General features: G+C 51.0%; 1 protein-coding gene across 4 annotated transcripts in view; it reads left to right on the forward strand.

The window, feature by feature from the left end:
* Positions 1-26,860, forward strand: part of GLIS1 (GLIS family zinc finger 1) — a 233,049-nt gene that overhangs the window by 126,423 nt on the left and 79,766 nt on the right. For all 4 annotated transcript variants that reach the window (XM_073896726.1, XM_073896725.1, XM_025871883.2 and 1 more), the window contains exons 3-4: positions 19,057-19,234; positions 25,122-26,004. In XM_073896726.1, the coding sequence (XP_073752827.1) occupies positions 19,057-19,234; positions 25,122-26,004 (1,061 nt within the window). The remainder of the gene's footprint in view (positions 1-19,056; positions 19,235-25,121; positions 26,005-26,860) is intronic.

A 26,860-nucleotide genomic window follows, 5' to 3' on the forward strand; every position in this document is an offset into this window, starting at 1 on the left:
GTAACTTTAAGATTTCCTGTATGAAACAAAGATACTTGATTCCTGATAATGAAATAAACTGAATACTCAATAAGAAGACTAAATCAACTATGATCTTTGATTTTGACCAAGTCAATACTTTTAAAAATGCTACTCTGAACACAAAATGAAAACTTAACTAACTCAAACTAAAGGCATCTCCTCCAACACAAATTGTCATCTTTATAAATGTTTAAAATAAACACGTTTGGGCTAACTGTTGTAATTTGGGAATACAGCCATTTGGTGGAGTAATTTGTGGCTAATTGGCTTTTGATGAATTGGTCATTTGACACGTTGATTTTTGGCCAGTTGGCTCTTGGAGAATTGATGTCCGTCAAGTTGGACTGTCTCCCACATGGGCCTGGGGCTTGATGTCTGGGGCCAGGCTGTGAGGCCCACATGGGCGCCTGGCAGGCTGAGTGCTTGGTCCAGGATCCAAAGATCTTAGATCAGGAGGGGAGAATCCCAGAAGACCTGGCCGTCCCCTAGCCTTGGCCATCACCTCATCCTCAGACCCTGCTCCAGGCAATTTGGGAGCTACAAATAATAACAGAATGAGAGTGACCTTTGATTGACTGTGTGCTGGGCCCTGAGCTAAGTGCCTGTGGGCATTGGACCCTCCCAGCAGGCGTGGGCAGCAAGCATAATCATCTGCATTTTACAGATAAGGGAAGGAAGGCTCAGAGAGTTTAGGTTACCTGGCCATGACCACACTGGCAGTTGAGTGGCAAAGTGAGGATTCCAGACCAGGTAGCTTGGTCCATCTCTAAAGTCCATGCTATTAACCACTTGGTCAGAATGGATCAGATGCAGTCCTTGTCTTCAAGCAATTGCCGGTGCAGTCAGCTCATTCAGAAAGAATTTCCATGGGCCTCACTGCAGTCTGCCAGAGGCAGGAAAGCCTGCCTCTTTTTCCAGATGAGGAAACTGAGGCCTGGACAAGGTGTGGGATTTGTGGAAGGTCGCCCAGCTGATCAGCATCAGAGCTGGGATTGGAGCCAGGCGGGGCCTCATTCCTCCTCTCTGGGCCACCTCCACCTCCAGCCGTGCTCCTGGATTTCTCCACTCCTTTGTGTTCTTTATGTCGTCTCTGGAAGTGGGACAGACCCCAGAGGCCTCCCCGCCTTCCATCCCCCAGCCCTCCTTGTTTATGTCCACATTAATGGGCCTTTGCAGGCTGGTCCAGCTGCCGGGTGTGAGCCAGCAAGCCACCTGGAGCTGCGTCTGCCACAGAATGTTTACGGTGCGCGGAGCCGAAACGAAACAACATCCATCTTGTTGACTGCTCCCAAACACTGCACTCATTCATGGCCAGCCTGCTGACAGGGTCCCCGTGCTTGGCAGTGAGCTGCCACAACTCACCCGGCAAGACCTGGCAGTGAGCAGGGTGAGGAGGAAGCAGGCGGACTTTGGGGAACTCGTGTCCTAAGCCCAGGCCCTCTGCCCATTTTCTGTCCACCCTGTTCTCTAGCCAGATGCTCATGTTAGGATGGTACACTGCGACATCAGGGTTGGCCCGAAGAAACGATGCTGGCATCAGAAGCACGGGCTAGTGCTAGGCACAGGCTTCAGGGAGGGCCAGGAGACCATCTATGTAACCGTGAGGTGCCAAACGGTGGAGGCCAGCAGCCTGGCAGCCCGGCAGCCTGGCAGCCCGGCAGCCTGGAGGGAGCCTGGGCTCGACCCCAGGCCGAATCCCCGCATGGTCCTCATCGCCTCCCAGACTCTTCATCTCTCCAGTGGGGTGAAGGATGACCTCTGTCTTGCAGAGCTGATGGGAGAATCTTTGAGATATACTCGTAAATCAAATTGTTCCTATAAATATCTCATGGCTTCCAGGCTGCTAAGGAGAGTGTTAACCCCTCCGGCTGCCTTTAAGAGGTGGAAGGGAGGCGCCATGGAGTGAGTGACTCACGGGGACTCCAGAGAACCGAGTCTGATCCTGATGTGGCCATTGTCTTTGTGAACTTGGACAAGCCTTGCTCTCTGTGGGCCTCAGGCTCCCTTTTCTGTAAAACAGGAGGCTGAGATTAGATTATCTTTCCAATAGAAATTTTAGTGTGTTTTAGCCCTGACACCTGACCTCAGAATGACTGAGGTATATGTCTCTTAGGATGTGTGTGTGTGTTCCCCCTGAGAATGTCCTCCCTGGGCCTGTGGCAGTCCTGTGGGTGGGGCATGAGATGGCCATTGTAACCCCATCCAAGGGATTATTCCATGCCCGTAATCACTGGCCCTGGGCCCAAATCCCAGGCAGGCTTATTTCTAGGTGTGTTAGGAGAAGTCACTTTACCTTCCTGGGCCTTGGTGTCCTCACCTATAAAATGGACTAATTGATCTATCTAGCAGGATTGTTGAGAGGCTGACATGAAACATATAGCACAGTGCTCTGCCCGACCAGGTCTGGACATAGCTTACATCACACATTAAGGGCTGTAGGAGAGGGACTCCTGGCCTTCCTGGGAGCAGCCGATCACATGGGAGAGGGTGGCAGGGTCAGGGAATGCTTCATAGAGGCAGTGGCCCTGTTGGAGAAAGGATAAGGGAAGGAAGGTATGCTCCCTTGTCCTTGGGGGTGGGCGGCACTTCAGTCCCAGTACTGATCCATCCTGATGTCCTTTTCCATTTAAAGGTCCAAAGTGCTCCTGAGGGAGCACCAGTGTCTGCCTCCCTTCCTGTGGAGGTGAAATGTAGCCTCATGGGCTGACTTTCTCTTCTGCAGTCCCAGCAGCCACGGGCGTCCTTGAGCAGGCTGCACTCCCCAGAGACACCTGCAGCCTCCGAGGTCAGGGCGGGGCCCCCCAGAGCAGAGCCCCGGCCGGGCCAGCGCTGCGTTCACACACACCTCTACCACCCCACACAGGCTGGCTCCTGTTTGGAATGAAAACACTGCGAGGTGCTGCTTCCCAGTCCCTCAGACATGCTTGGGGAAGTGCTCATGATGTTTCCATCCGCCACCTCTCGGGGGAATCCATGGGGTTCAGCCAGTAAAGCTGTAATGGTTGGAGTGGGGTCTGCCCCAGGGGCTGCCTCTTAGAGAAAAGGCTTTCTGTCTCTCTTGTCTTTCTAGATCTGTCTCTGCGGGCAGCAGAGGTTCACGAGTCATTCAAGGCCTCATTCATGGATGCATTCTCTTCTGCGTTTGTTCTTCAAACTTCCACGACAGAGTGCAAGGGGGAGCTCTGCCAGGGACACAGGACTGTGGGGGGGTGGTGCAGAGGGGAAGTAGTGAGGGCATGCGTGGTGGGGGGGGCAGACGGCACGGGCACAAGGGGACAAAGCACAGGGCAGGTCCTTGAGCAGATGGGCACAGCCGAGCAGGGAGTGGTTTGGGAACCAGCAGGACAGGGGCTGGAGCAAACAGAAGGTGCACGATCTTGTTTTCCTGGCTTAGAGAGTCAGAAGCCATCTTGTGGGTAATGGGGGCTGAGGAAGGTGAGGAGCAGGGGGAGGCTGGTCAGACTTTTGTGCTTTGGAAAGAGCACCGGGGTGGAGGGATTGCATTCAGGAAGGAGGGAAGACTGTCCTCCAGGTGAAAGACATTGGTGATTTGAACTGAGGCAAGGTTGGGGCGGGGGGCAGACTGAGAGTGGTTAAGTGCAGGAATGGGGGCTGAGGGAGAGAGCTGAGTTGGGGAACATTGCAGGAGAAGGGGAAAGTTTGGGGTGGGGGAGGAAAGGCATGGGGAGGTGAGCCCGGTCGCACGGTCTCAACCCCCCAGCTTCTGCTGATCACCAGTGCCGGGGACTGCACCTGCCCTTTCTGGCCTTTCTCTCCCGGGGCTTCCTGGAATCAGCCTGGCACACCCCACCTTGTGTCCCCCGCCCCCTTCCCTGGAGACCTACATGGAACCATGTGCCTGCCTTCTTGTGGGCCCTTCTGGGCTCAGGGCTGTGTGTCACTGGGTCCAGAAACAGACCCTGGGCTTCAAAGACATCAAGATGGGCCGGCCCTCCGTGTGTCTCAGCACCACAGAGTCAGACGCACTTGCACTTGGCCGCATGGCTCTCCTGTACTCGCCTCACTGTGTGACTCTGGAGACCTCGCTTTCCCCACCTGAAATCTGAGGAGTTGGCCAGGATCAGTGGTTCACATCAGCGCTTCCTTTTTCTAACAGGGCCCTTTTTGTCCTGCCTCCTTCACTCCTCAAATGAAATTCATAGATAATATAATCCGCCTGCACCCTAATTTTTTTAAACTCCATATAATGTTTCAACTGTGTTATAAAAAAGAAACAAGGGGCACCTGGGTGGCTCAGTCAGTTAAGCATTTGCCTTCGGCTCAGGTCATGATCTCAGGGTCCTGGGATGGAGCCCCACATGGAGCCCCACATCGGGCTCCCTGCTCAGTGGGGAGTCTGCTTTTCCCTCTGCCCCTCCCCCTGCTCATGCTCTCTCTCTCTCTCTTTCTCTAATAAATAAATAAAATCTTAAAAAAAAAAAAGAAACGAAAGGGAAGTAACTCCTAAGTAACGTGATTTTCCCTATATGAGCCGAGGCACGACTGTGCCGGAGGCGAGATGAGGTCGTCAGTTGCCTGCACCTGTGTGTGGCATCCCTGAACAGGCCAGCTACAGACGCGCAAACATCACAGGCTGAGTGACCAAGGTGACGTGATTCTCTGAAATGGTGAACAAGTCCTGGACAGGTTCCAAACAAAACACAGTACAATCTTCCCTCAATTTACATGGTAGTTCCATTCCTGGAAAATTCAGTGTACATTAAAACCACGAAAAAAGTTGTTTATATGTAAAATGGGGCTGTGTTCTAGGCATAGCTGACCAGATTGCTCATTTAAAGTTATTTTGGATGTCTGGAAAGGTACTCAAAAGTTAGTGGAGGGCTGACCCTCCCTGTAGGCCATCCTGCGCTCCTCCCCACTAAATGACAGTGGCTCCCAGTCATTGTGACCAGCAGAAAGTCCCCCAGTGACATTCAGTGTGCCCTCTGGGGTGGAACCCCCCCCCCCCCGGAGAATCTCTTTTGCAGTGATGCCCCTTGTGCCTGCTGGGTGAGGAGGCAGACTGGAACACTGGCTGCAGTTCCTCGGGGAGGGCAGAGGAGGAGAGCAGAAGCCCTGTGGGGTAAGGCTAGTCAGGGAGGACTTCCTGGAGGAGAGGCCCTGGGAGCCATGTGATTTCAGATCTGGGGTCCCAGGGTGGGGGATTTTTCAGAAGCCAAAGCACTTCTGTGACTTCCTCAGTAGGCTTTGCCAGCTTATCTGGCCATACTATGGAACAAATGATCTTTTTCATATACTCTAAAACTGAGCTCCCCTGAGGGATGAGGAACGGGCCCCTCTGCCTGTTCCGTGCTGTATCCCAAGATGCACCCTTTCCAGGAGGTGAAGGTGTCTTCCTGCAGGATGGTGGTGTTTTCTCAGTCAGAACAACTGATCTCCCCAGAGAGACCCGAGATGTCCTGAGTTGGAGGAAGGGGATTTTAAGACCTTGGCCTCTCTTATCCCACCCCAGTCCCCCAGCCAGCTGCCTGGCGCTGAGCATTTCTCCCCATTATTATGTCTTCCTTCTTGTTTCATATACTTTTGAGCAGTAAGGGAAAAAAATCAACATGAGCATAGGAGTTAATTAGCTTGATGTAAAGGAAAGAGTTTTTTTTTAAAGCCAAACATGAAATAATAAATATATGCCTCACATAAACATTTATGGTCCTGTATTTACTGAAAAAAAAAAAGACAGATGGAATATGTTTGTCTTTGAGAAGTTTTTATAGATTGAACAGCCATTTCCTCTGGATTTCTTGTCATCCCATTACTCTCAGGCTGTTTGGGGCTTGGATAAAAATAAATGGTTTTTGGTGATTATCACTGTGGCTCCCTGATGATTTGGGGCAGGCAGGGGGCCTGTGTGGGCTCAAGGCACTCCAGGTAGTGATAGGACTTCTGATCAGAGTCTGTAGGGGATTTTACAATCTCAGAACCAGAGACTCTCCTTATGGCTCATCTGTGATGTCACAGAAACTTCGAACTGTAGTCATTGAAATGCTTAGCTTTAGAAAAATGCATCATCTCAGAAGGAGAGAATTAAGGAATTTTAGAATCCCGGATGCATGGAAATTTCTCATTTTAAAAATGGAATCTTGATGGCTCAGCATGAGAAAATGTAGAACCTGAGAATTCAGGAGATATCAGAATTTATTAGATCCACCCCTCCCCCCCCCAGATACTTACATATGCTAAATACCCACAGTGCTTCCTTCTGCCAGCCCTTGGGCCCGTGCTTTGTGCTGCCCCCTCCTCATTCAACCTGGAATCTTCTGTCACTCCTGGACGGGCACTGTGGGTACAGCCTTTCAGCCTTGCCCAGGGAAGGAACTGGAAGGAGGAGGAGGAGGAGAAGGAAGAACAGCAGCAGGGCAGGCCCGAAGGCTGCAAGACAGCAGGGGGAGGGCAGGGGTTCCTGCAGACTCACCATGACCAGAGGAAGCCCTGAGTCCTGAGGACATGCTGGGCAGCACAGTTCTGTCAGCTGCCTTACCTCATGTGAATGTGCCTGTGCCCTGTAAGGCTGTCCTCTTCTGGAAGCCATTAACAGGAAGGGTACCCAGAGGCCCCCTGGGCACGCTCACAGGCCCCTTGCCCTGCAAGGGCTGGTGGTGGGTTGGGAGGGAAGGGATCCTGTTCACACACCAGTGCGCTGGATGAGGGTCTGTAACACGTGGTAGGGGCAGCAGATTAGCCCACTTCTATCTTTGGTCTATGCTCAACGATGGATTTTGGCACAGTTTTTTATTATTAAAACAATAGGGAATATTTCAAAATGTGTAATACAGAGATTTTTTTTAATTATTAAAAAATTTATATAAGGTGAAATTGACATTACATGTGAGCGTGAATAGTTCCGAGAGTTTTGACAACTGCATAGTCATTACATGAGAAGTGCAGACACCATGATAATCAGCAATCAGGACAGTTCCCTTACCCCCAAAAAGAATGATGAGTTTAGAAAACATTCCTATAATGAAGCCACTGCTCTCCCTGCATCTACTCTTTTCCTTCTGAGGTCTTTTTTTTTTTTAACACAAAGCTCAGACATAGTCCCACACCGTAAGTCAGGTCTGGTTGCTCCTGCTCTCCCCCTCTGAAGGCTCCCTGCTGCATCAGTGTAAAACCCAGATCCTCACCGGGACCCCCAAGACCCTGCCCGTCAGGTCCAACTTCCTCATCACCTGCCTCTTTCACCCCTGCTCAATACAGCGACACCTGGACTTCTTGCTATCCTACCCTGGAGAATGCTCCTACCTCAGGGTCTTTGTGCTTGCTGCTCTCTCTGTGTGAGTGCCCTTCCCCCTGGTTCCACCTGGCTCCTTCCTTCCCTTCCCTCAAGGCACTATACAGACCCCTCCGAACTCCCTTCACCATCCCCAGCTCTCTGCACTCTCTAGCTTCTTACCCTTACTGTAATTCGCAACATTTATCTCTACTTGACATTATGGTATATATTTATCTGTTTACTTTTGACATTGTCTTCTCTCTTATCAACATGTAAACACCGGGAGAGTGGAGACTTACCTTTCTTGTTCATCCCTGCATTCCTGGTGACTGGTACCTAGACCACTTTATTTCTGCTGCCTAGTGCCCGGTCCTGAGACAAAGTAGGCATTCAGTATACATATGTTAAGGGAATGAATGAGTAACATTTGATGTACATTTTACATCTGAATGAATGAGTAACATTTGATGTACATTTTACATCTGATATTAAAAGAAAATTTCCATTTTTTTAATGACTCAGGTTATTTTAATGTCTATGCAAGTTTGAATCCTGCTCTTTTCATTCTATATAATTCTTATAAATACTTTTCATTCCAATTAAAACCTTTAATAAATCCAGTAAAACCCCTATAAGATGCCTTGTGATGAGGTAGATTCATATAAAACATCATTGGCCCTGGCCTCTGCCCTCTTTCCAGCCTCTTCACAAATGGGGCAGGGAGAGTACATGTTTCTCTGGGGCTTACAGAGCAGGGCTTACATGTTTCTCTGCTGGCCTTAGGAACTGACTGCCCCATCATAAGAGAACTCTCAGTTCCTGTGTGTTGTGTGTTTTGTGATAATGGGCTGTTTCCAACAGATCTAATAAGTAAAAACTTCCCCCACCCACATTAACTGGAAAAACCACCAAAAGTATGATTTTTATATTATGTAGTAACACAACTCTGCAACTTAAAGTAATTGGAGTTTTGGGGCTACACTATTGTATTATGGTGGGGTTTTACTGTATTTTGTGTAATGGATGCAATTTCTGAGGACCCTTACTATAGTTTACCTAATCATTCTTCTATTACTGGATATATAGGCTGTCTTCTACTCTTTTCTGTTATAAATGACCCTGAACTGATAAATTAAGAGATTTGTTTGTTTTAACAAGAATGCCCAGAGTGGTGAGAATGCAGGGAACAGGTGCTTTCCTATACTGCTGGTGGTATAAATTGATATATTCCTTCTGGAGAGCAGTTCGAACTGCAGGTAGCAAAATTCTTAAAATTTTGCAAGTCTTTTGACTCAGCAGTCCCACATCTGGGGATTTGTGTTAAGGCTATAAATATGGATGGACATAAAGACAGGTCTATAAGGACATTAATTACATGATAGTTTCTACTTTTAAACTTTCCTGAACAATCTTAATCCCAACTCTGGAGGAGAGGTTAAATAAAGTGTGTATAACCATATAATGGAAATACTATACAGTCATTAAAATTATTTGCTAGAAGGGGTTTTTTAAATTTGGCTATACCAGATATGCTTGTATCAGACCTTTCCTCTAGAAAAAATATAAAACCAACTGTTTGAAAATATCAAAGGACTATGAAGACATCCAGGGCTTGGAAAACCAACATTGTAAAGAGAAAAGAAGTGCACTGATGTGGATCTGACACTGTGCCACTACTTCCTTTCAGGTATTTGCCAGTTTCCAAATGGTGTAGAGCCAAGATTCGGAGAGCTACACAGCTTTCTACAGCCTTACTTCGTTGGAGAGACAAAAACTGGAGTTTAGGTTACCAAGATAGGCAGCTCTGGAAGAGCCAAGATTCCACTGAGACAGGAAGTGGCGAAATGCAAGCCTAACATTCAGTATGTTGCTTTGCCTTTCAAAATATTTGCTACTTCTTAAGTGGCACAGGCTAAGTGGCTGAGAGATCAACTGAGTATAGCAGTTAAGAGGTTGAGAAGCTAGGCAGAGCTTTCAACAGCCTCAAATTCTAGGAAGACAAAACTGAAGTTTATTGTCAACCAAGGAGGAGGAGCCCTGGCATCCCAGGCTTTTAGTTGGGGCCTCTGAAGGGCAGCATCCTAGGAGAAAGGATGAACAAGAAATAGAGCAACTTTTTCAAAGTCTTTTTTTTTAATTCTTTTTTTAATATTTTATTTATTTATTCATGAGAGACAGAGGGAGAGAGAGAGGGAGAGAGAGAGAGAGAGAAGCAGAGGGAGAAGCAGGCTCCCAAGGAGCAGGGAGCCCGATGTGGGACTCGATCCCAGGACCCTGGGATCATGACCTGAGCCGAAGGCAGACGCCTAACCATCTGAGCCACCCAGGCGCCCAACTTTTTCAAAGTCTTAAACCCAGCTTTGAAACAGCTAAAGCCTAAACTGGATAAAGATGATCTTCCCCTCTTTTAACTTCCTATAAGAAGTGAAAGAAAATCCTGTTTTAGGAAAGTAACATCATCTGGAGCCTGTATAAATTTCACACACAACATTGGGAATTCAGTCAAAAATTAGCAGGGATACAAGAAGGGAGGACCAGAAGGGGGAAAAAAATCATGGTAAAAACAGACTCACAGGTGATCCATATTTTGGAGTTATCAGACATAGGATTTAAAATAACTGTGATGAATAGATTCAAGAAAATAGATTACCAAATGGAGAATTTCAACAGCTACCTGAAAGCTATAAGAAATCAATGAGATGGAAAATTTAAAACTAAAAGATAGAATAAATTTAAGAACTCAAAAGATGGATTTAATAGATTAGATACAGTTAAAGAGAAGATTAATGAATCAGAAAATAGGTCAGTAGACAATATCTAGACTGAAGCATGAGTTAAAAAAGGATGGACATTACAGAAAAGAGCGTAAGAGATTCATAGAACATGGTGAAAAGGCCTAACATACATTGTTTCCCCAGAAATATAGAGGGAAGAAAATGGGCAGAAGTCATGTCTGAAGTGAAAATGACCAGCAATTTTCCAAAACTGACAGAAAAACATTAAATCACACATTTAAATAGCCCTATGAATCTTAAGCAGGATAAATAAAAAAAAAAAAAAATCACACCTAGGCACATCTTAGTCACAGACTGCTGAGAACTAAACATAAAGAGAAAACCTTAAAAATAGGAGTGAGGGGAGCAATGTAGTATCTTGAAGGACATGGAGATGACTTTTTAATAGCAATGCTGAAATCCAGAAGACAGTGGAATGAATCTGTAATGTACTGAAAGAAGGCAACTGCCAACCTAGAATTCTATACCCAACAAAAACATCCCTCAGAAGTCAAGGTGAAAAAATAATATTTTCAGACAAACAAAAATTGAGAGAACTCCTTGCCAGCAGACTTACAATTTTTTAAATATCTTCATGCGGAAGGAAAATGACTCCCATATAGAAGCAAGAGGAAGAGAAAACGTTTGAATAGATAGAGACTATATAAAACATTGATAATATCTGGTGAGGTTTAAAAATATATTTGAATTAAAATACACAATAAGAATAACCCAGAGAGAGAGGGAGAGAGAGAGAGAGAGAGAGAGAGAGAGTGTGTGTGTGTGTGTATAGAGTCCTGAGGTTTTTGCACTTTTTAGGAGGTAGTAAGTATACTTATCTGTATTAGACTGCAATAAGTCAAAGAAGGATGCTATAATTGCTGGAATAACCACTAATAATAAAAGAATGTGTGTTTAGCAAGCTAATAGAGATAGAAAACGTCATGATAAAAAGTACTTGATTAATCTGAAAGAATGCAAAGAAGAAGAGAAAAAGAATATAGAGTAAGTGGTGGGACAAATAAAATACAAGTAGTAAGATTATAGATTTAAAGCCAAATATAAGTTACATTAAATGTAAATGGTATAAATGGACTAAATCCTCAAAAACAAAGATTGTCAGAGTAGGTAAGAATTACTTTTAGAAGAATATTGTATTAATAAGGTTGCTTTTGGTTGTAAGTAATAGAAAACCCATCTGAGATTGGCTTAAAACACTATAGGAACTTGACTCTTCATACAAAAGGTTCTTGGTGCCACCAATGCTGTGACTCAGTGTCTCTTGGTTTATTGCCACTGTCTTCCAACCAGCTTCCCTTGGGATGAAAAGTTGGTCTCCACTAGCTGTCAAGGCCTCATGCCTCCTCATTTGCATGTAGAGGAGGAGAAGCTGCTCTTTCCCCAGTCGTCAAACAGAAGTCCCAAGACTCCTATTAAACCAGCTTGTGTTACGTGCCCAGCTCTGAGCCAGTCACCGTGGCACTGTGGCTGGCAAGAGAACATCATGCTGGCAGGTTCAGGCTTCCACAGCCCCCTCTGGAGTGGGGTTAACAAGAACAACAGGTAGAGCATCTCCTGGGTGCCATGGGTTCTGTTGTAGGCAAGTTACATGTGGTATATGAACCCATTTCAACTTCGTGAACTGGCACAGAGATGTTAAATCGTTTGATTTAGACAAGGGCACAGCTAGCCAGTGGCAAAACCAGGATTCCAATCTAGTCAGTCAGGCCCCAGAATCTACACTCCTACCTGCTGTCTATACTGTGTCTCCTTCTCAAGCCCTGTAGAGAGATACAGGAAATATGGGACCCTCTTAGGAAACAAATACTAGGTGTTATGGACTGGATGTTTTGTGCTTCCCCAATCCACATGTGGAAGCCCTAACCCCCAGTATGACTGTAATTGGACATGGGGCCTCTCTGGAAGGAATTAAGGTTAAATGAAGTCATAAGGGTAGGGCCCTGGTCCAATACAATTAGTGTTAGTGTCCTTATAAGAAGAGGTTGTATGCATTCCCTCTCTCCTTCTCTCCTTCTCTGTCTCTCTGCATGCACTGAGGGAAAGCCACGTGGGAGACGTAGTGAGAAGACCACCATCTACAAGCCAGGGAGAGAGCTCTCACCAGCAACCAAATCAGCAGGAATCTTGATCTTGGACTTCCTGCCTCCAGAACTGTGAGAAAGGAAAGGTCTGTTGTTGAAGCCAGCCAGTCTATGGTGTTTTGTTATGGCAGCCCAAGCAGATGAATACGCTGGGAAAACAATCACTGCATGGACTCTAAATCCCTTAATGATGGGGAACAACGTCAGGCCAGTGCTGCCTTCCAAGTCCGGGGGAGCCGGGCTTGCGTCTTGACTCCATCCTCTCCCAGCTGCATGACCTTGGACAAGTCAGTTACTCTTGCTCTGGAAAATGGCTTTAGTAATTCTGGTATGGAAGGAGCCTTCTGTTGCTCAGGTTTCATTAGCCTGAGTCCCCATAAATCTAGCTCAGCTTTAAAGGGGGAGTTTATAGAGTTTTTGTGATGTGGGATAAGAGACGATGGGGGCCGTAAGCCCAGTGTGAGGCCTTGAGTGTTGGGCTCTGTAGCTCTAGAAGCCTGCCAAGGTTACAGGCCCCCTGACGGCTGTGAATGCCCCAAGGCGGCTCCAAGATGGGGTAGTGGGCCTTGGCCAGCCCATCCCACCCAGGCTGTGGAGATGAGCAAGAACCTGGCCATCTGCCTTCCTGCTTCTCTTCTTTCAGAAGCCCCCACCTTCTGCTGTTCACCAAGTCTTGGGGTCTGCTGAGGAGGGGAGAGGGGACAAGGCAGCCCTGTGAGGCAAAAAGGGGTCCTGCCAGGGTGGTGGTAACACAGGCTCTGCCTCTGCTGTGTGTCGTGAGAGAGCCGCTCGCTCTCCCTGGGCCTGAGAAGTGGAGCCCCTTGTCTCCCACTCTGTGGAACCTGTGGCGTTCCTCCTGCCCTGGCCCGGCCCTGCTACGACTCAGAGGGAAAAGCTGAGGCCCAGAGAGGGGGCCTCGGCCCTGCTCTGCGCTGACGGAGTCTGCAGCACCCAGGCTCGGACTGCAGACCCTGTTAGCCCGAAGTTGCCCTTCTTTGGCCATCGGTGTACACTACCTGGGAGCACACATCTCTGTTCCTGGAGGCACAGACCAGGCCAAGAGCCTATGATTGTGTCTCCTCGGCCTGTCAAGAAAGCAAAACGGAGGGGCCTTTACGGAGATGCTGACTCTGCTCCAGACCCCATGCCTCTACGTACAGGAACTCATTTAATCCTTATAGCCATGTTTGGGAGCTGGGAGTCTTATCCCTGTTTTACGTATGAAGAAACTGAGGATCAGAAGGGTGAGGTAGCCCATCTAGGGTCAGATGGCCAGAAAGTTAATGGTAGAGCCAAGCCTTCAACCTAGCTGTGTGTGTCACAAAAGCCGGTGTCTGGCATATGGTGGGCATGAAAATTAACTTGGGATAGTCCTCCAGCCACCCACCTTCCCAGTGTTTCCAGATATCTACTGTGGGCCTAGCCGTGTGCTAAGACTGAGGGGGGAGATCCCTGAGGGGGCCCTGGTGTCTACAGAACCTGCTTCCTGGGTGGCCAGGACAAGCCTGTCCCTCATCTGTGTCCCTGTTTTCTGTATGTGAAGTAGGTTGGACAGAATCACGTCTTAGGATGCATCGACAATTAGCAGTTCTGGGGCTCCTTAACCCCTGTCCTGAAGGAGTTTATAGACTTGTGGGGGAGTCAGGGTTTTAACTGCCCTTAACAGCATCGATGTGGTAGTCCAGAGTATTACAGCCTTGATTTTGTGGTGATGTTGTGGAGATTTAGAAATAAAATATTTCAAGTATTTGGCTGTGCTGGGTGAGCATAAGGTGCACCTGGAAGGGCAGCTAGCCCGAAGGGACTTCTGGGAGCTGAGGTGGGGGAGCTCAGGGAGGGCAGGGAAGGTTCCGAAAGGAGATGCACTTCTACCGAGTTCTGCGGGCCCAGAGGAGTTTGGGAGGTGTCAGGCTGTCCTCACTGGACGGGCAAGGATGTGTGCAGCATAGCAGCAAAGCATTGTGGGAGTGCAAGATAAGGCCCAGGGGAAGGGGTGAGCCCAGGCTATGAGGGCCTCCCCCGCAAGCCCCACTGAAGACACTTCATTTATTGAGTGCTTGCCAGGGGCCAGCCCCACGTTCAGTGTCTGACAGTAGTTTTCACCTCATCAACTCTACCATCTAAAATTCTCCCCAGTTTGCAGATGCAGGAAGGTATGATAGTTTCGGATTTGGAATTTCTGCCTTTCTAAGTGCAAAAACCCTGTCTCTAAATATTGCACCAGCTCAGGTGTTGGCAAATTACAACCCCAGGATCAATGAGCTGTTTTTCTAGATCGAGTTTTAATTGGAAATAGAGCCCCATTCCTCTGTTTACATGTTGCCTCTGGGTGCTTTTCACTGTTGAGTCGTTGTGGCAGACTCTGTGGCCACAAAGCCTACAATATTTACTGTCTTGCCCTTTATAGAAGAAAGTTTGCCAGATTAAAAATGTCTGCTAGACTAGAGAGCTGAGTCAGAAGATTCAGTGTGAGTCAGAGCGCTCTACTTGCTGTGTGAGCTTAGGCAAATTGCTTGTCCTCTCTAAGCCTGCCCAGCCAACTCTCGGGGGTTGCAGTGAAATTCGTAGGTGATGGCTGCGAGACGTTTTGTAGACTATAAAGTGTTGTACTTATCACCAGTTTGGCACTGGGTGGGCCCTAAAAATCTGCTTGTGGGTGAACGAGGAATAGTCACTGTGCAGGCCTTCCTAGACCCGGCTGCTGCCTGCTCCTGGAACAGCAAGGAGATGGCATCTGGACCCGAGATGCTGAATGCATCATTGTTCTCCTCATGCAGACTTGGCAGGTTTGAGCATAAATTAAAATTCTTGTGGGGAAGTCACCTTATATGTGGTACCTCTTTATAGCCAAGTCATTACGGTAATTTGCAAAAGTCTCTGGTGTGTAACTGGAGTCCTTTGCTTCACATTTGCTGGCTGTGACCTCATTCAGGCTGCCCGGTCCTGCATTTGGTGACCCCTGAGCCTTGGGGACTTGTCCTTCTGAGCCTGGCCGCAGGGTGATCCAGACCTGACCTTCCGGGGATAGAATGTCAGGCCTTGCCTTGCACAGGGATAAATAGGAGAAATCATTATGGTTACCATCCTCATGCCTTTTCAAGTGCTTACTGTGAGCTAGGCACCATGCCAAAGGCATTGCGTCCATAATCTCACGGGTTTGTCCTCACAACCTGAGTAGCTATTAGCACCATTTTATAGATGAGAAAACAGAGACTTCAAGAGGAAAGTAAACCAAACCCTTACCTAGTCCCAGGGGTGCCAGTCAGGCTCTGCTGGGGGTTTGCTGTGTGACCAAGGCAGGTCCTTTCCTTCTCTGAGTCTCGGTTTCTTCATCTATTAATTAAATGGTTGGGCAGTCAGTCCCAGCCCTGACATTCCAGAATTTCTCACTAACTTGTAAAAATGAACATAGGACTCCCCCACCCTCCAGTTCTCCAAAGAAGCTTCACATACATGAAAGCTCTTGGCTGCAGTGGCACAGGGGGAGACATGGCCCCTTCCTGGGGCACCCGCAGGCTGCCTCAGGGCAGCAGGGCCAACGTGCCTCTCTCGTTCCTCTGCCTCTGTAGAGAAAGACTCCATCCTTGCTCCCCAGAGATGGAGAGTGAGCAGGGGTGGGTCCTCTGATGCCTCTGGGGACAGAGAGGTAAGACGCCAATAGGCGGGAGGGCAGTGGCAGGTCTTCTGGCTAACTTGGGCCTGTGGTGGGCAGTGGTGATAGTGCCCACATCTTTCTAGTGGTGGCAGCATCTCTGGGGCACATGTTATAGCCTCTGGTTTCATTTCCAGCCTTTGAGAAAGCAGGTGGCCCAAGGAAGGGTCTGGTATGGGCTTTGGGAGCAATTACCATGCAACCTGGGACAGTCCCTTTGCCGGCTCTGATGCTTACATCCTTCTAGAAGTTAGGGAAGCTGATGGATTTTTATCTAGGATGCTATGAGGACCATGCAAGACAAGGGCCTGAATGAGCTTGGAGCCCCGAGCAGTGTCAAACTGTGACTTGAGGGGCTCTGTCACTCCTCCCTCCAAGAGCTGGCTTGTTTGTTTATTGTAGGAAGACCTCTTACATTATCCAGCGGAGAAGAAGACAATGGGCCTCAACTATTTGCTGGGTAATAACTATTTTTTCCCATGGAGGTGATGGGTTTGCATCTCAGGTGTGTCCCTTGCTCTCTGTGTGACCTTGGGTAAACCACTAGACCTCTCTGAGCCTTCATGTGTTTGTCTGTAGGTGGAGTGGTCTTACCCATCTGGCAGAGCTGTCCTAGAGACTGAGAGGTTTAGGAGTCATTGTAATCGTTGTTTGTACTTTGACCTCCCCAAAGGCTCCCCAGCATGATCTTCATTGGAGTCAAAAGTGGGGATGCTTGTTTGGGGATCCCCAGTTGCTCATCAGTTGCCTGAGAGGCAGCAGGACAAGACTTTGAAGGCTTTGAAGCCTGAGAGATGTGGGTTTGAACTGTGGCCCCACCTCTTATAGACCCCTGAGCCTGGTCAGAGGCACCTAATCTCTCTAACCCTCAATTTTTCTCAACTGAAAAATGGCTAGAATGAGCCCACTGCACAGGGATGGACACTTAGAAGGATCAATGTGCCTGGTGCCTAGGAAGGGCTTGATAAATGCTGGGCTCCCAGTGCCTTTGTGGGGGCCCACCTTCCCTCACTCTACACATCCTCCTTAAGTGAAGGGGGGCGTAAGTAACCCAGAGGCCCCCAGTGGGTCTAGTGGGTTTTTGAAGGATGCTCAGAACCACCTCCCTGACCCAAAGATTCTAGGAGAAAGACCCTGGCAGAACAACCCCATGTGATGATTAAGTTCTCTTTGCTCCAAATGCTATTAATGGTCATAAAATTATCCACAGTTTTCTGAGGCCCAGGCGCAGGGTTTGCCTCAATGGGACAATAAAATCACATGCAGAAACGATTTGGAACAGGGAAAGACCGCCAAGCTGAGACGGAGCTAAACGAGCGGCAGCCTGCTCTCATTAACTCAGGCCGTTCACATTTGTTACCAGGGATTTCTTTTTAATTAAAAAACAACCAAGTTATTAAAAAATAAGCTTGTGAGGGGCTGGCCCAGCAGCAGCCAGGGCCAGGGGGAGTGAGCGTTCCTTGCAGCAGGAATGAGCCCAGGGCTCGGCCTGGGAAGGTGTGAGGGGGGCTTCTGAGCAAATCTTCGTCCGTCCCTTCTGGAGCAGGCTCGCCTGTGCCTGGGAACGCAGAGGCTCCTCCGAGCCCCTCCCCTGCCCTGGGCCAGGGCATTTGCATTCCGCTCTGCAAACTGTACTGTGCTCAGCAGGTGGATGCCTGGTGCCTATCAGAACTGTGGGCACACGGCGAGTGAGCCCTGAGTGTCGGGCCTCCTGGGCAGAAGGGCCTGCCTCTGGGTTGGGCTGGAATTAGGGTTGGTGGAGGTGGATTCCTTGAGGATGGGGTCGGATTTTTGTCTAAGAGGCCACTTTTTGTTACACAGCAATTCAGAACTGGGGTTTGGGTCTGACAGACCTGAGCCTGAGATCCAACCCAGATTCTTACTAGTGGTGTGATCTCAGGCGAGTACCCTAAGCTCCCTGAGCCTCTGCCTTGTCTCTACAGTGAGGATGATCTCCCTCAGAGGGCAGGGCGGGGGCTCTAGGGAGACAGTGGTGAAAACCACCAGCCTGCACCCAGCACCTGCACGTCCTGCTCGGCAAAGGTGCTTCTGCTGTAATTCTCCTCATCCTCGGTCTCGGCGGCTAGTCCCGACCTGGTGTCAGCTCTTTGCTCAGCTTAATGGCTCATCCTGCTCAGAGTGGACGGTACCTGGACAATGCTTGAGCCTATTAATAATGCTTTATGACATCTGTAGGACACTTCATGCTTTCCCAAGTGCTGTTTGACAGTGAGAACAAGTTCCATTCTTGGAGCACACCTACGAGTTGCCAGCACTGTGCTGGGGGCTTTGCACCTCAGCTCTCAAAACCTCACGGCATTGGTGGAGACCTGACACGGCTGTCCCCATTGTACACCTGGGAGCAGAGGGTCAGCCTCGGGGAGGGATTTGTTCAAGGCACAGACTTGCTTGGGGGCAGTCCGGGCTCACATCGAGGTCCATCAGGCCCCAAAGCCCATGTCTTCACTCCTTGAGGTTATTGCTGCCAGGTGCCAGGACAGAAAGCCTAAGAAGACCGTGTCCATATTAACCCACCTCACGCTGTAGAAGAGAACACTGAAGCCCAGAGAGGGGAAGTAGCTTATTACAACTATGCCTAACAGTTTTGGTACACTTTATACAGATTTTCTCAGGGTTTTCATTCCCATCTTCTCCCCCAGTTAGTCTTCCTAAAAACCCCGTCACTGGGCAAGGCAGGGCATACGATAGGCTGTCAAAGAACCGTGGTGAATACGGAGCTGTGAATAACTATGTACTGTGTCTCTGTGGTGTATTGCAATCTGGGAAATAATGCAGATTGAGCTTTGGTAACAAGAGCAGATGGTGTCTAGTGAGAGCCTACTCTGTGACCTACGACGTCCATGCCGCTCACCAGCCTACTGAGCAGTGCAGCCCCAGCACGTGTCTGTGAGCCTTGTCAAACGAGTATTTGGTGACCAACCTGAGGGTCAGTGTGTGAGGCAGGAGCTTGTCTGCCTGGTTTCGCCAGTGTTTCCTGCCCCGACCAGAGTGTTGGTATGTCGTAAGGGTTCAGTGTTTGTGTAACAGTCATTCAGCCACGGGAGCTCAGCATCCGCATCTGAGTATTGGGGATTTTGCTCCTGATCCCGCTGGTGATTGTGGAAATTAAATAATGGATCTTGGTGCCTTGAATGCAGCAGAGGTTCAGTGAGTGTGGGCTCAAGGCTGCTGTGCCCTAATGACTGCCCTCTCCCTGCCCCCTCTGCAGGCTGTCCCCACTCATGTTCTTTCCTCTTCCTGTCTTTCTTTGCATAGTGAACGGGAGCTACGGCCACTGCACCCCAGGCTCAGAGAAGAGCCTGCTGGACCTGGACCTTGCGGAGGGCCCCGGCCCCACCTGCCGCCAGGGCCTTTTTCTCCCTGCGGGCACCCCACCACCCCGGGGCCAGCCCCCAGCCTGCGAGAGGCTCCTGCATTTCCCCCACCCTAGCAGGTATGTGCTCCATCCTCACCCATCAGCTGCCTTCTGTGGATACTTCCTGAAGGCCAACACCAAGGGCCTCCAGACCTCATCTAGTCTGCCTCATTATGGGATACACAGGGAACCTGAGGCATGCGAGGGCCAGGGACCAGCCAGAGGCCAGTAGCACAATGACGGCTGCCTGGTCTAGGCCTTGAACCCCCCCACATTGCAGTACCTCATGAGAGACAGAGATGGTTTTATTGAGGTATGTTTCCCCGTTGCACAAGCTGAGGTGGCTTTTCACAGAGAATCAGTAATTTCAGAAGAGGAAGATTCAGGGGTGGGATGGGGAAGGAAACCCAGCTGAGGGAGCATACACATTGTAGTATCAAAGCCTGGACTGTTCAGAGCGTGGAGAGGGGTTCCTCCACCTGGGGCCGTCTCCTGTGCTAGGAAGCCATACCTCCCAGAGCCCTGCTGGGTGACCCTCATTCAATGCCTGCACGTTTCCGGTGATGCCCACTTGTGGACAGAGGTTCTATCGCATTGTCTATCAGGCTGGAATCTGCCTCCTGTGGCTCTCCCGGGGTCCCAGCTGTGCCTCTGTGCCCTTTGGTCTGCTGATAGGCAGACATCAACCACAGACAGACCTCTGTGCCCCCGGCTCAGCCCCTGCACCTTACTGCTTGGCACAGGAAGCGGGGCTCTCCCCAGTGGAGCTTACTTTCCAGTGAGAGCTTCAGGTGAGAGAGATGAGTACATAGCAGGATGCTGATTCTTCCCACACAGAGCCAATTGCCTTTGAGAATGTAGAATCCCTGTGACCTTCAGTGATATTAGGGAGCCTTCTGACTTACAGGAGTCTTAGTGTGGGTGAGCTGCCTTGACAAAACACCACAGCCCAGGTTGCTGAAACAAGAGAAATGTATTTTCGCACAGTTCTGGAGGCTGGAAGTCCAAGATCATGGTGTCCCCAGATTTGGTCTCTCCTCAGGCCTCTCTCCTTGGCTTACACGTGGCCGCCTTCCTGTGGTGGCCTTTCCACTGTTTGCACACTCTTCATCTTATAAGGACACCAGTCATACTGGATTAGGGCCTCACCCTTACAACCTCATTTAACCTTCATTACCTCCTGAAAGGCCCTATCTCCAAAGACCATCACATGGGGGGTTAAGATTTCAACACACACATTTTGGAGGGACACAATTTAGTACATAACAAGGAGCGAGCCTCTTTTAGTTTCGAGCTGTACGTTCAGTGACAGTCCAGTGCATTTATCTGCTTGATTATTCACTGAGGCTCCGCCAGCAGCATCTGGTTCCTCCACAGAAATTCTTTCTATCTCAGAGCAGAAGCTATGCTAACCTAGGGAAAGCTAAAGCAAGTGGGTTTTTATTTATTTATTTTTTAATTTAAATTCAGTTTAGTTAACACATAATGTATTATTAGTTTCAGAGGTAGAATTTAGTGATTCATCAGTTGCATACAACACCCAGTGTTCATACTTCAAGTTCCCTCCTTAATGCCCATCCCCCAGTTACCCCATTCCCCACCCCCCCTTCCCTCCATCAATCCTCAGTTTGTTTCCTGGAGTTAAGAGTCTCATGGTTTGCCTCCCTATTTTCATCTTATTTTATTTTCCCTTCCCCTACATTCATCTGTTTTGTTTCTTAAATTCCACATATGAGTGAAATCCTATACTTGTTTTTCTCTGATTGACTTGTTTCGCTTAGCATAATACCCTCTCGTTCCATCCATGTCCTTGCAACTGGCAAGATTTCATTCCTTTTTATGGCTGCATAATATTCCATTGTGTATATATACCACATCTTCTTTATCCATTCATCTGTTGATGGACATCTGGGCTCTTTGCATATTTTGGTTGTTGTGGACGTTGCTGCTATAAACATTGGGGTGCACATGCCCCTTCGGATCACTATGTTTTTATCCTTTGGGTAAATACCTAGTAGTGCAATTCCTGGGTCATAGGGTAGTTCTATTTTTTTTTAATACAGATGATCAGAAATATGTGTCACTTTGAGTGTCATTTTAAGAATTCAGAGCCTAAGAGAGCCTATACCTAGAACCCATACCTAGAACCCCACGCCAGCACCATCCTGAGCTACTGCCATTTCTGCTGCTGATCTGGCACTGTCACACTCCCTCATTTTCCTAAAGCAAAAGAGGGCTCCAGCCCCTGTGCCCCACCCGGTCAGACCCTGTCCCTCCTCCTTCCCACTGGATTGCCTTGTGTTGGGGACTCATCTCCTTGCTGCCCCCCCTCCTATCCTCTAGCCCCCAGATCCACTGCCCGGGTTCCTGGGGGCCTCCTTGCCTCCAGCCCAGCTTTCTAATGCTAATAAAAATCGCTCCCACTTTGCAAGGACCTGCTGCTTGTGCACATCTCTCATTTAATCGTCACCGCCAGTAAGCGACAATCCTGGAGTGCTTGCTACGTGCCACACAGGAGGCCAAGCACTTACCATGTTAGTACCTCACTCAACTCCCATCTGCCAGAGGGTGGGGAAACTGAGGCAGAGAGGCCACAAAACTAGCCCGAGGTCACCCAGCAAGTGGTGAGAGTTTCAAGTAACTTCAGCAATACCCTGATTTTGTCATTTCTGTGCTGAAAATGACTACCCACCAGCACTGTTGTCAGTAGAATGTATTTTTTACATGCAGTTTGAGGCCTAGCTCCATCACTGACTTTCTGGGTGACCTTGGGCAAGATGCTGGCCCTTTCTGGGCCTCGTCTTCTGACGTGTAAGATGAGGATAGGAACAGAGTGCACAGGCCACCAGTAGTATGGGAAGGCGCCCTGTGATCTGGCCCCTGCCTCCCCACCCGTCATGCTGGCCTTCTGGCCTCGGGCCCAGTGGGCCACACACTTTCACATCTTCATGCCTCAGCCTTCAGAGCCCACACCGCCCACCACCTTGGTCTCTTAGGTTTGCCAGAACTCTGCCCACCCCTCAGCAGAGTTTAAGTGTTCCATGAGAGCCGGTCCTCCGTCTCCCACCATGAGAAGGGAAGCCTCTCAAGGGCAGGGACCTGGTTTGTGAACCGTCTCATGTCCCTAGCATCACCCAGCACAGAGGGAAAAGCCTGCAGAGGGACCTCTCTGGCCCTTCGCCCAGGCTCGAGCCCCTGAACCAGTGGGTGCACAGACCCCGCGAGATCCGAAGTCACCCTCCTGTCCCTTGAGCCTCTGTTGGAGGAACGCTAGTTTTCCCAAGTTCAGCAGCTCCCTTCGGGGTCCAGGATGACAGACAGAAGAACATTGGAGTCCTTGATACTCGGAATGTTGAGGCTGCCAGGAAACATAATGGTCATCAAGTTCCATCATTTTGCAGAGGAGGAAGCTGGGCCCCTGGCAGGACAGTGCTGTGGGAAAATCACAGGCTGTTGGTTCAGACAGATCGGGGTTCCAATTCCTGCTCTAATGCTGCCTGCCTCTGAGGGCTTGGGCAAGCTGCTTCAGTTTTCCTAAGCATGTACCAGATGGTGGGCTCTCCCCCTGAAGAATCTGATTATGCATTCAGCAGATAGCACACACCGTTCTGTTGCGGTGGGGTTGCGTGGGACGGCCCTCGGGAAAGCGCCCGGCCCGCAGGGCTGCTTGGCACTTGTTTGCTCTGTCCAGGGACCCCTGCTCACAGTTTCCAGACGTGTGACGTGTGACGGGAGTCGCCTGGGGAGCCCAGGGCTCAGGCGCGGGGCAGGACGGGAGCCGCCGCAGGCCTGCCGGGGACAGAGGGACCGAGAAGGCGAGCAGGAGGCTGCCTCAGCTGGCATTTGGGGCCAGGAGACACCACAGCCTGAGTTGCCCTCTCCCCACCTGCTGCCATGGGAGGTTCTGTTGTCGTATTCGGATCATTCAGTCACAGGCGCTATGGCTGTTCTCTGCTGCTGGTTCTTCAGCCTGATGCTGTTTTTTGAGGGGATTGGTTCCAAACAGATGCTTACCTGGCGTCCCACCTCTGCCAGGCCCAGGATGACGACCATGCAAGGACGGCTATGCTTTTATTTATTTATTTTTTAAGCTTCACCAAGCCACAACTTTCCTATCAGATCTTTAAGCTCCTCAGGGCTTTTCTGCCGGCAGCGGTGGCCCAGTGTCCCCAGGCCCGGGGAAGGGGAATGTGCATTTGCTGTCCACCTTGGAGTCCGTGCTCCTTCTGATTCCACTCAGTGGCTGCGCTCTGGACAGGGAAGAGAGGTCTTTGCTGGGTGAGGCAGAGAATTGGTCAAGTGTGACTGGGAAACAGAAGGGCCCTTTTCACAAGCCTTTATCTGGGGAGCACTTCAGGTTTATCCCGGAGAAATGCACACTTCCAGGAGAAGGGGAGCCTGGCTCCCGGCCCAAGCCCTGTCACTGGCTTGCTGCTCGGGACTGTGGGCAAGCCCTGTGCCCTCTTGGCTCCTTTCCTGTCTGTGCAGTCATGGGGTTGGAGCCCATGCTCTCTGAGCACCTCCGGGCTCTGCCTTTCTCCCCTGTGCCCTCCCCTCCCCTCCCTTCCTCCTCCCGAGTAGTCCTGGGGCTGCCACAGCTGCAGGGAGCCAGAGAGGGAGGCTGGGCTGCAGGGCCACGTGGAAAGCCGGGACAGGTGATGATCCCACAGCCCCTCTGCAGAGAGCTACGGAACACTGGCAGTGACCTGGCAGTAATAAACGCACCATTCACCCTGCCATTGTCTCTCCAGAGGGCTGTCACGGCATCTGCTGTCCCTCTTGATCCTGGCAGCCACTCTCTGAGGCAGTGAGGGCTAGTCCTCGTTTTACAAGTGAGGAAACTGAGGCTCAGACAGGCCCAGGGACACAAGGGGTGTCCTGGTCAGGCTTTGAGCACATAAGCAGGCTTCCTGTTGTGCCCAGCCAGCCAAGGTGCTTCTTTGACCCTCCGTCCAGCGTCACCTGGCTGGTGGCTGGGGATCCTGGGGCCTCTGCCTGCACTTACGTGTCCTGCATTTGGGGAGGGCCTTCCCTCCCTCCCTCCCTCCCTCCCTCCCTCCCTCAGAACACTTATACCACATGCGTGCTGAAGACACATCACACCATCATCACTCTTGGGAGGAGAATCGTTCCAGTATCGGGATGAGGAGAGAGGCCCAGAGTGCCTTGCCCAGCTTTGTGCAGCGGGGAGTGTCTGAGCCTGGCCTCAAACCCCGGTCTCCTGCCTCCCCTGTGTGGCCCTCCCAGCCTGCCTGCCCACAGCCTCCCCTAGAGTTGTGTTTCGTGCAGTCACAATGTCTGGGCTTGAAATCCCGGGACCACCCCACCAGGCTTTTCTTCAGTCATTCTTAGGATGCCGCTCGTCACCATGACTTGTGTTTCAGACCCCCAACCCACTGACATTCACTGTGGAAAAGACCGATGGCTTGGGGCAAAATGCCACAGAATTAACATTTCTAGAAATTAAAAAAGATTCCAAAAATTAAGAAAGCTCTAAGGGACAAGTAGGCCGAATTTAAAACTGGACCTGCGTGTCCCTCCAAATGCCAGTCTTAGACTCCTTCCTCCAGAACTCACTAGAAGGTCATGGGGAGGTCAGGGCAGACCCTAGGGAGGCCTCAGCGACAGGGCAGGATGGCAGCCGGGGCTGGAGAGGGCAGGCTGGATTTGGTAAAAGGATGACACGGGGCTCTTTCCGGGCACCCTCTTCAGACCTCCTGCCTTTCTGGAACCTCTCCCCAGCCCTGTGCTCCTTCTCTCCCTCTCCTGTTTGCCCCCATATCCTTCCCTGCTGACCAAACCCCCAGCCTCTGGCTTCTCTCTCCCTCTGCTTCCAGCCCTCCACCTCCGCCCCTGCTTTGGGCTTCCCATCCCTTGGTCCCAGGTTCCTTGCTGGCCCCCGCCGGGGCCTCCCCTCTGTGGAGTACCCCCCGACCTCATGGCCTCTCTGCTCCCTGTCTTCCAGGTCGCCCAGGCCTCAGGCCACGTATGTGAATGGTGGCCTTCCGGCCACGCAGCACATCAAGCAGGAGTCCCTGCCTGACTACCAGGCCATGAGAGAAGCTCGCACACCCTTGTCCGCTCACTGCCGGGCCCCACCAGCCACTGGCCTGCACACAGACCTGGACCTGCCGGGCCGAGGCCTCGCTAACCCTGCACCTTCCTGCTACCTTCTGGGCAGTGAACCCAGCTCTGGCCTGGGCCCCCCGCCTGAGGCCCACCTCCCTGAGGGCAGCCTAAAGCGCTGCTGCCTCCTGGGCCTGCCCCCCACCTCCTCGGCCACCTCCTCGTCCTGCACCTCCTCCGATGTCACCTCCATCATCCGCTCTTCCCAGACAGCTCTGGTCACCTGCGTCAATGGACTCCGGAGCCCCCCACTGCCAGGAGAGCTGGGGGTGCCTCCCAAGCGGGCCCGGCCTGGCCCTGCGACCACAGAGAGCCACGAGGGCGGTTTGCAGCTGGAAGCCTGCCGGAAGGGGGGCTTCCTAAAGCAGGAGCCTGCGGACGAGTTCTCAGATCTCTTTGGGCCGCCTCCCCAGCAAGGCCTGCCTCCCCCTTACCCCGCGTCTCAGTTGCCACCGGGCTTGGGCCTTGGAGGCCTGGGGCTGGGCCTGGGCAGGGGGGCGGCGGGCCGGCAGGCCTGCCGGTGGGTGGACTGCTGTGCGGCCTACGAGCAGCAGGAGGAGCTGGTGCGGCACATCGAGAAGAGCCACATTGACCAGCGCAAGGGCGAGGACTTCACCTGCTTCTGGGCAGGCTGCGTGCGCCGCTACAAGCCCTTCAACGCCCGCTACAAGCTGCTCATCCACATGAGGGTGCACTCGGGTGAGAAGCCCAACAAGTGCATGGTGAGTTCCCATGGCCGCCAGGCAGAGCAGAGCAGCCCCCACCTCAGCGCTAGGGATGGCTTCCCCGGGGGGCTCCTGAGCTGGGGGCTGGCGGGGGTCCCCTGCGGTCGAGGACGGAAGGACCGATGCACTGGATGTGGCCCCTGGTCAGGACAGTCCGCGCCCCCGCAACGGGGAGTGTTGGCTCCTCTGCTCACCAGGTGTCCCATCCCCCATCCCGAGGCGTACCACCTGATCAAACACACTTGTTCGGGTGGTGACAGTACACACTCTGAGGTCAGAGCAGGCCCGGGCAGATGCTCACCGTCTCACCCACCGGGGGTCAGGTGCGTCGTGGACACCTGCTTTCCTCCAGCATGGGGCCTTCCTCAGGCAGCCTTCCCAGCGAGGCTCTCTGGGCCTCCAAGGAGGGCTGTGTCCTCACAGGCATCCAGCCTGGGAGCTGTGGCTCCCTTGGGCAGGTTTTGGGGTAAGGCCAGGGTTAACCTATAAGGATCCAGCAGTGACAAGGCTGGGGTTGAGCCTCAGTTTCCCAGGAACACACACACACACACACACACACACACGCACACACACACGAACTGTGGGCACCTAGGCTCCAGCCCTTCTGACTTGTCATTTCTGCGTTGTGCTTTCGCGGTGGTGGAAATCCATATCAGAGTCTTTGTCCCTGGTATCCTCAGGCAAGGGGAGCACCTACCCCCAAGGCCCAGCTACCCTGCCAGGAGAGGCACCTGCCCGGGAATGGAAGGGTTGGAGGAGCCGCCCAGTCTTCCAAGGCCCGGCTCTGCCTTCTCAGCCACTGGGGCATTGGTGAGGCAGGGGAAGAAGTAGTGTGTCTGGTCTGCAAGACCGT

This window comes from Callorhinus ursinus, unplaced genomic scaffold (genome assembly GCF_003265705.2).
Source record: "Callorhinus ursinus isolate GAN/ISIS: 27379988/994484 unplaced genomic scaffold, GSC_fseal_2.0 scaffold9, whole genome shotgun sequence".
Classification (NCBI taxonomy): Eukaryota; Metazoa; Chordata; class Mammalia; order Carnivora; family Otariidae; genus Callorhinus; species Callorhinus ursinus.